Below are 10,082 nucleotides of genomic sequence, written 5' to 3'. Positions count from 1 at the left end.
TTATTACAAAAACGGTTCAATAATAGGCTACAATAATAATCATGACAAAATAATGCAGTTTATATATACACCTAATTAGAAATATATGAAAAAATAATGTTTTATTATTACTTCATAAAACTCACATCATATCAAATATATATATATATTGATTGTTTTGAAAGCTGCGGTGTGTTGTTGTGATTGCGCATGCGTCCTGCAGGCGGCGCGCTTCAGTCACTCCGCGCGCCCCCGACAGATGAACTTCGGCGATGCTGCGGACGGGACTCACGGAACTCACTCGCTGCGTCTAAAAGTGCGAGAAACTTCTTTAAAGCGGTCTCTTCTGTATTATAGCGAAAACCCAAGACGAGGATGACGGGAGCTCGCGTGTGTGCGGTGATCGCGCTCGTGATGTGCGCGTGCGGCGCGTGCGAGGCGGGATGCGCGGACAGACCGACGCCGAGATGCTGTCCGGGACGAAATAACGAGTGCGTGGAGAGGAGCGCGAGGAGAACCGTGTGTTACTGCGACACATACTGCCGGAGGAGCGGCGACTGCTGCGACGATTACCGGCCCGTGTGCCACACGTCAGGTGAGTCCGTTAAAATATCCTCAACCGCGGCGCGTCCACCTGCGGCTGCCGGGGTGACGTCACGCCGCTGAGATTGACGTGCGTCAGTTTGAATCTTTTTTATTTGAAACTGACGCCCGTCAATCACAGAAATGTAAAAAAACGAATAAAATAAGAAATATAATCTAGTTAATCTATTACTTCTATTTAATACACATAAGTATAGATGAAATAAGCATTTTTAGACAGTTTTGTTCAGATAAAAAATAAGAAAAAAGTTTGTTACTGTTTGTCTTTTTCTTTTTTTTATCAGGTATTATATTGTTTTCTTTCGGTTTTACTATTAACAATGTTTTTTGTTTGTTTGTTTATTCCTTTGTATACATTTTCTTTAACTTGTAAAAAAAAAAAAAAAAAAACTTTTTTTTTTTGTTAGCAAAACCCTGTTGACGTTAAATATTTACTTACAATTTTACGCTAATATTTAATTAATCCTTCAAACCTTCACATGTCAGTTCATGGTCACGTCAAGTGCAGGTAAACAAAGTATTGCATCTTTTTATGAAATCATGCCATTCCAAAACTCATTGTTAGTTCCCATTGACTTCCATTGTATTTTTTATCCATATATTGCATAATACTTGTTAGTACATTACGTAGTACCATCACTTTAAATAAAACTTTCTGGAAGATTGTAGTGCACAAATCAAATTAATTATGTATTTTCTTTTCATTGAATAATATCTCAAACTTGGGTCTGTTTCTCAATGCATCAAATGACTTTGGAATATAGTGCACAAGTCATATGAACTAGAGTTATGATGCTTTAATGTTCTTTTTGAAGCATGAATTCATTTTTGCTGTATAAAAAAGCGTCTCCTTTTGCTTTGTTTTAAACAACACGTGGGTGAATAAAGCATGCCAGAAGTTTTACTATTGGATAATTCAACTAAAAATTCAAATTCTGTCACAATTTGTTCAAAACGTGATCCTTAATTTGGTCTTTCGGGCTCAAATGTCTGGATGAGATTATTAATGGAGTATTGACAGAAATCAGCGGCTCAGAAACAGCTGGTGTCTCTGAGTAAATGACGAGTGAAGGGTTATTACCACAGCCGTCATTATCTGCTGTCTGTACGTCTCTCAGCTACAGCAACAGAGCTCAGAAACAGTCTCAGTCCTCGTTGTTTATGCAGTAAAACTGAGTCGCTGAGACTTTAAAACCTCTGAAAGCAGAGCGTGACAGTCCTGAAACACTTCAGGCACACCGATGTCTGAACGTCCGTGCATTCGATGAGAAGAACATACCCAAACAAGTGTGATTTGATTGAAAAGAAACATGCACAGAGAGTTTACAAGCAAAACATTTGACAAAATGCTTAAAAATAGTTTTGAAACTGAGCACACATCTCTCAAATAAACTTCTTCAGAGTTCACTCATGCATCTGGGTTCCTGATCCTTTCGATTCTCATTTAGTCTCTAAATAACAGCTTGATCTGATTCATTCAGACACATACACTCCCTCAGCCATGATTACTGCCATATGTGTGTGTGTGTGTGTGTGTGTGTGTGTGTGTATTGATATATATAGCTGAGGAAAACAAATATGCTCAATATTTGCCAACAGAACTCTTAAGTGAACTCTGAAGCAGATTTATGAGTTTCTCAAATGTGACTTTTTTTCTCTCTCTTCCCCAAAACAGAGCTATTAAATAGTTCAGTTTTGGTTTTTAATGGCAAAGCGGTCATATTTATTTTTGTTTCTTTATTAAGTTAATTTAGAAATATGTTTGGAACATTTTATGTTTGTGAAATTCAAGTTTTAGTTTTTTAAAGGAACGACCAAGCTGCAGACAGTGAGTTGAACATTATGTTTAATCAATGTAGCCTTCTCAAACCAACACAAAATAAACAGACATAAAACACACATGCATTTCACAGTATTAATTTAATCATTAAACCTAGATAAATGAGTGCTATTAGACGTGGATCCAACAACAACAAAAAAAAAAACAGTTGTGGCATCCATCATTCTTTTAACTTAAAAAAAAAATGCTGATTCAACAATTTATGAGACATTAGATTCTATTAAATGGTTCTGATTTTTTTCAACATGCATTCAAATATTCATGTTAAGTCAAGTCAGCTTTATTTATATAGCGCTTTAAACAAAATACATTGCGTCAAAGCACTGAACAGCATTCATTAGGAAAACAGTGTGTTAATAATGCAAAATGATAGTTAAAGGCAGTTCATCATTGAATTCAGTGATGTCATCTCTGTTCAGTTTAAATAGTGTCTGTGCATTTATTTGCAATCAAGTCAACGATATCGCTGTAGATGAAATGACCCCAACTAAGCAAGCCAGAGGCGACAGCGGCAAGGAACTGAAACTCCATCGGTGACAGAATGGAGAAAAAAGGTCAACACATCCGTAAACCAGGAAGTTTTAGAGCACTTCATGCTTCCTGCTGCTCACCAACTTTATGGAGATGCAGATTTCATTTTCCAACAGGACTCTGCACCTGCACACAGAGCCAAAGCTACCAGTACCTGGTTTAAGGGCCATGGTATCCCTGTTCTTAATTGACCAGCAAACTCCCCTGACCTTAACCCCAGAGACAATCTATGGTGTATTGTGAAGAGGAAGAGGTGATATACCAGACCCAAGAATGCAGAAGAGCTGAAGGCCACTATCAGATCAACCTGGTCTCTCATAACACCTGAGCAGTGCCACAGACTGATCCACTCCATGCAGCGCCGCACTGCTGCAGTCATTCAGACACAAGAGACACAAATAAGTATTGCTCATAGTTTTAATGTTCATACTTTTCAGTTGGCCAAGATTTCTAAAAATCCTTTCTTTGTATTGGTCTTAAAGGGATAGTTCACCCAAACAGCAAAATTATGTCATTAAAGGGTTAGTTCAGCCAAATATTAAAATTATGTCATTAATAACTCACCCTCATGTCATTCCAAACCCGTGAGACCTCCGTTTATCTTCATTATCTAGATTTTTTTTTTTTGATGGATGGATTGATCCTTGATAAAGATTTCAGTGTTTGTGTTGAAGATCTTACTCTGATGGATGGTGAAAGACGTTGTTTTGTCTTTGCTGTGAGGTTAGTGTGCTGACGTGAGTCTGTTTGATGTCTCTCAGGACGTCTGTGACAGATTCCTGAAAGCGGAGGAATGCTGAGGAGTATCTGCTTTGGGTTTGGTGGCCCTCATAAACACCCGAGTGCTGCGTGAACAATGAACAGGAACAGACTGGTGCACATGTGTTGTGTTACCTGACGCACGCACATTTCATGAACGAACCACATGTTCCTCCTCCGGTTCCTCTCTGTCCTCCCACATCATCTCCTGACGCGTCTAACGTTCATTAAGACTCTGATGCATGAGGAGGTGTGTTGCTTTGGCTCCTCACAACCAACTAAAACAATAAACATTTGAGTTTGATGAGTTTGCTTCTTCGTGGGAACAGATTTGTAGAAATGTAGCATTGCATCAGTGTCTCAACCAATGGATCAATGGTTTTCTCCTTAAACATGAAGAGGTCAAGCAACAGATTCATGACTCAATCCTAATTAAGACATTGTTGGTAAGCAGGTCACCTGATCAGAAGGTTTCTGGCGTTCTGGGAACGTGCACGAGGCATATCTGCAGAACTAATGCAGGGGAATGTGGGGAATTTGACAGGGCCTTTGTATGGAGGTGTGTGTTTGTGAGTGTGTTTGCGTTCATTGTTGAGATGTTTCACTCTGGTGTGGAAGAAGAGAAGAAGGGGAACGAACGAGCTTTGAGCTCAGAACGATATGAAGGAAATATACTTGCACTAACAGTGCAAACACCAGACCTTACTACTGGGAGGGTCAAAAAGGTCTGGAAACAGCCATAAAACCCAGACTTAGAAAGTCCAGAAACACATCAGTCCAGATCAAACACACATGCATTGGTTTATTATGATCGTGAATTTGAGTGCGTTTGAGTTTATCTTAGTTATATTTGCTCTTTGAGTGTAGCATATGTGTGCACTTCAGTTGTGTGCAATACTGGCGCTTTGATATTGTTTGTGTGTGTGTAAGATGTGTGCATGTGCACATACAGTCTGCATGCTAGCTGTGTTGGTGTGGTTTGCATGTTCTGGTGGATAACATGGGCATATGTTACATACAAAGGGGAATAATCCTAAAGATTTACTCTGAAATGCATTAAAATCTCAAATGGAGTGTCAAATTGCACCTGCAACAAATGCAACAAATGTACAAAATTAACTTCTCCTGGTTAGTGGAAATCTGCTTTGAGTGTTTTAACTTGGTGTAGAACTTGAACTTGATGTGTAGAAGCTATATTGAGTAAACCTTAATGTCTATTCCTTCTCCTCGATACAGGATCACAAACTCTCAGACACTTAAAGATGCGCCACAGAAATCAGTTTACAAACATTTTGGAGCGTGTAGCTCTTGTGAAACTGTCGGGGATCTCGGTTCCTCCGAGCCCACATGAGAGAGCAGCTGTGTTATTGAGATCCAGACTCAGCGGCGTTCGCTTTCTTCTCTGTTTGTGTGTAGTTTGAGGGTGTGTACGATGTCACTGCACAGCTGCTGTGTGTGTGTGTGTGTGTGTTTATGCATTCTTCACCTGCGCTCTAACAGACAATCAGACCACAACTTAAATAAATGCATGGTTACAAAACTGATTTAATGAAACCTTTTAAGTTGCAAACATGAATACTGTTGATTATAATGATGATCAACCTTAATATTGTGTGTAATTCAAACTGAAATTTGTGTTATTTTAATTAATTTATTGAAACAATGCTGGGCAGTGGATTTCTAAATCCAGGCATGTTTTGTATAGGACTTTTGAGGAGAATACAAGTTGAAACTAAGTGTTATTTTATGATTTGTTTTGTGAAATCAAGTCAATCAACTTAAAAAATTGCAACAAATTAAGTCTCTTGAACTCAGTGTAGTCACCATAACTTAAAAAAATAACTGTTTATTTCCTTGATGAGCCAAAACAATTGTTTTCGATTTTATTGTACTTTAATATTACTGCGTTTTATGCACCTGTTTCACTCCCGATAACTAAATACATGAGAATGATTGTTTTGTGTTTGAATTAGATTAAGGGTCGACCGATATACGGTTTTCAAGGCTGATGTCGATACCGATTATTACAGATCAAGTAGACTGATAACTGACATTTAAACCAAAATATAGGACTGGTGTAAAAATGAAAATGAATGTTAAAATTACGTATAACGAGGGCTCTGAAAAATGCTTTTAAATTATTTTATCGGTATAATCGGTTTTGAAAATTACCGATATTGGTAAAAAATACTTAATATCGGTGCCGATAATTGGTCGACCCCTAGTTTGAATCACTGTTTTTCTTTAAATCTATTTATACACTTAGACTAATTTACTGCTTTAATGGTCAAACAGGCTTGTAAACAGCAATAAAGTCCAGATTTACAGACTTTTATGCATTCATGCATGCACGCTCTTGATAACTTAATGCATGTGAGTGATTTTTATGTTTGAATTAAAGAAAGCATTTGCTCCTCTCTCGTTTCCTCTACGCAGCTATAGACTGTGAGGTGCGACAGTGGGGTCCCTGGTCTCCGTGTTCGTCCGTCTGTGGGGCGGGGACTACAGAGCGAAGCCGGCAGGTAGCCACGCCCCCTCACAACGGAGGCACGCCCTGTCCCGACCTCAAACAGCGCCGAGGATGTCTCGCACACACAGAGACCTGCAGCGCAGCTAAAGGTAATACACATACTAGCTCTGTTAAATCTTGCTGTCTACGCTTCTTAGGCAGCATCTGATTTGCAGTGGACAGTTTTCACATATCTGGGTTTCTCAGTAGAGAAGTTGTCAAAGTTGGGTAACATTAAATAGTGGCGGACAGAATTATTGTTTTATTCCCAATTTGCTTCAGTAGTTCATGTTAATAGTGTTGCATTGTGATAAATGCATGCAAATATACGATGCATGTAGGGCTAGTGTGTGTTTGTTTTGTGCTTCTTCTCTGGAGGAGTTTAATTTGCTCTCTTTCATTATCTTGATCTCTTCCTCCTCTTCAGAGGTGGCCAAAATCCTGCCTGACTCATTCAGGCGGAACTTTAAGGACCCCTGGAGACGGCCGCACATGCTTATGAAGGAGGAGAAGAAGAGGTGAGAGCGTCGTTCTAGAAGGAAGAACTAATGCAGCTTTGACAAATAACAAAACATTACACGAACAGATAATTCAATCACTTTCCTGTGACCGAAGGCCGTCGTGTCCTTAGCGAAGGAAGACTTACGCTACAATGACCCTCATAACTAGAACAAGATGATTATGCTTAGAAAACACGCTTAGAAACATGCTGGATATACTTGGATAACTAAATCTAAATCTAAAAATCAGTTATTGTGTCTATATTTATGGGTCGATATGTAAACCTCAATGAAACTTCAGCCTTTCTATTTTATAAATTCATATTATAGATCTTAATGTAAACGATTCATTTATGTTAAAAAAAAAAAAAAAAAAAACTGGCAATTTTCAGTTAAAATCTTATAGCCTTCATGGAAACATCAGAGGCCCCGCCCACATCTCAGCATCCAATCAACAACTGATGCATAGAACTCTGCATCATCCATAATTCATTGCACTCAGATGTGTGGAGGAAAACATTAGTCGCTACTTCCATTTCATTGTGACTTTAATGGGATAATTCCTCCAAAAAATTAAATCCTTTCATCATTTACCTTCATTTAATTAAAAACCCATTTGAGTTTTATTTTGTTAAAGTTATTTAGCATGTAACAGAGTGTGCACAATGAAAATGAATGGGCTATAAGACTGCAAAAGCTCCTAAAATGAAAAAAAGTATTTTCTGAGGACATCAACTTCTAATACAAGCCCATCATTAAATCACTTCCTAAACCCAGAGGAACACCTGCCCGAGGCCAGGAAATCAGATTAGTGTGTGTGAGGATGAACTTGACGTGTGTGTGATCAGCGTCAGATAATGAGGAGTTTAATAAGACGACAGGGATTCAAGAGCAGGTGCAGGTTCAAATGAACCGAGGTCAAATGTTCCAAGCCGTGCACACAGGAAATCCCAGAGCAAACCCTTTCATTAATCACAGGTGTGTAGTTTCAGCATGGTGTGTGTGTGTGTGTGTGTGTTAACTTTACACAGCTTGCAAAAAAATAGTTTAAACGTCCTAGAGGAAATAAAAACAATCCAGTGTTGCATGCTTCCTGCATCGTGCAACTAAACGGCTTTAGTGTGACACGTTTGCATGCTTTTTTTAAAGTAAATAATGCTTTAAATTTAGTCTGCACATGTTATTTCGGTCTGGACTCTCTCTTTGAACGTCTGTGTGCAGTTACTGTGTGCAGATGCGTGTGAAGCAGGCGAGCGCTGCGTGTAAGATGAGGCCGTGGAGCGCCGGATTGGTTCTGGAGCGCTCCGTGTGCATCGAGTGTCAGAGCGACGCCATGACGGATGATATCCGCTGCGGCGGAGACGGGCTAAACAACATCAGGTACACGTCACACACTCACAAAACCCTCTTACCGGCTGTTTTCGGCTTTTATTGTGAAGGTTTTGTTTTCCACTCCAAATAAATTTTTTATATTTGAATTTCTGAAATTTTTTTTCGTAAAAATCATGGTAAATGAGCTTTTAGAGTTAAGATAACTGCCTTAAACTGGTCTTTAACTCCCGAAGGTAAGCTGTTTAATGAGTTTGTGCAAATATTGCGCTTTATAAGAGTCTTTAGAAACAACTATTTCAAATACACAGTCTGATTACATTTTTCAGGACTAAACTAAACTAAACTTTGTTAATCTAAAAACATGCCTGATTAATTGAAACCATTAAACTTTTTAAATTTAGCAGCAGTTTGTTATGTTTAACCAAAAAAATGTTTTCCTGGATTCCATTTTTTCTGTTTACAATTTTCTGGACTTCACGCCTTATTCATTGAAATAATGGGAGTTATACAATTTAACAGCAATTTATAACAAATTTAACAATAATTTAATTTGTTCGTCCTATGAAACCAATTTTATTTCTCACTCAAATTTTACAGAAATTCTGTGATTTCTGTTTGAATTTTTCTGGATGCCATTTTCAAATCTATTTTTATTTTTTTTACTTCTGTAAAAAATAAATAAAATAAAAAAATCCATGTGTTAAAGAATTTATCTGAACTTCTCTCTTAAGAAGATTTTTATAAATCAACAATTGTAATTCTGTTCTTAAAAAAACACTTGCACTTTAATTAATTAATTCACTACCTGCTTGTTTTCTTAAAAAAAAAGACTAGCTTCTCTAATAATTGTGTATTCTATATAGTAGTTTTCTTTTTAATGTATTATCCACGTAACAAACACAAAAAAGCCTCTATTGCTAGTTTGCTCTATCTGTTATCTTTACATTATTATATAATAATAATAAAATCGTGTTACGTGTACCGTGTTCAGTTAACTGAGCTGTGTTATAGCACTTGTATATCATTGCTCATTTTCATTGCACTGATTTGTAAATCTGCTAAATGACTAAATGTAATGTAAAAGTAAATCTGGCTCCTGATCTTGAGGCGTCTCTTCCTCTAGAACCTTCTGGTCGGCCGCTTCAGCTCCGGGTTGCTCGGGGTCCTGGGTGCGAGAGTCATTTACCGAAGACTGTCGGTGTCCGTCTTACTCCATGATATTCGTCTGAACTCAAATTCGAGGAACACAGTTGCTCCAAATGATTCCACAGGACTCCAAATTCTCTCTGTCAAAAGTTACCGTATTTTTTGGACTATAAGTCGCACCTGAGTATAAGTCGCATCAGTCCAAGAATACGTCATGATGAGGAAAAAAAATATACAAGTCACATTTATTTAGAACCAAGAGAAAACATTACCGTCTCCAGCCACCAGAGGGCGCTCTATGTCTTCAGTGTAAACTACAGGAGCAGTGAGCAGCACAGAGCGCCCTCTGGTGGCTGGAGACGGTAATGATTTCTCTTGGTTCATGTCAAATTAATTTTGAAAAATACGTCGCCCCTGATAAGTCGCAGGACCAGCCAAACTATGAAAAAAAGTGCAACTTATAGTCCTGAAAATACGGTTAGCAATCTGTCAGATTCCTGTGTTTCCACCAAACCAACACACATCCCTGTTCTCCTGAAGATTTGCTGTCTCCCCCCATAATGCACCTGTTTCTGATGCCTTCGATTATAGATGTCACTCTGTTCTGTTGTTCTATCCTCCCTTCTTCTCCTACTTCTGATTCACACGTACTGTATTTATAAATGTTTGAATGTACTTCTGTGTGTTTTTGAATGCATAACTCGGCTGAAAGACAAGCTAATGCACATGAATGTTTCTATTCGGTATTCGGTAGAAAATCCCTTCTTTGGACGTTTTCAAGTGTCTACAGTGCCTTATTGAACGCCACTTTCAAACTTTTTCGTTTTGTGTGCATGGTCTGAAAGCTGTGTTGGAAACTGCACTCGATTTCTCATGAAAAAAC

The 10,082-nt window shown here is 38.3% G+C and overlaps 1 protein-coding gene across 1 annotated transcript; it reads left to right on the top strand.

Moving 5' to 3' along the window:
* Positions 1–202: 202 nt before the first annotated feature.
* LOC113052837 (somatomedin-B and thrombospondin type-1 domain-containing protein-like) lies at positions 203–9,404 on the top strand. The gene is made up of 5 exons (XM_026217286.1): positions 203–574; positions 6,149–6,331; positions 6,649–6,739; positions 7,943–8,101; positions 9,177–9,404. Exons 1-5 carry the CDS (start codon positions 355–357, stop codon positions 9,280–9,282), a joined length of 759 nt encoding a protein of 252 aa, XP_026073071.1. The 5' UTR covers positions 203–354; the 3' UTR covers positions 9,283–9,404.
* The last annotated feature ends 678 nt before the right edge of the window (positions 9,405–10,082 follow it).

This window comes from Carassius auratus, chromosome 33, assembly GCF_003368295.1.
Source record: "Carassius auratus strain Wakin chromosome 33, ASM336829v1, whole genome shotgun sequence".
Classification (NCBI taxonomy): Eukaryota; Metazoa; Chordata; class Actinopteri; order Cypriniformes; family Cyprinidae; genus Carassius; species Carassius auratus.
Note: the sequence above shows the minus strand (reverse complement) of the source record. Positions and strands in the feature narration are given on the sequence as shown.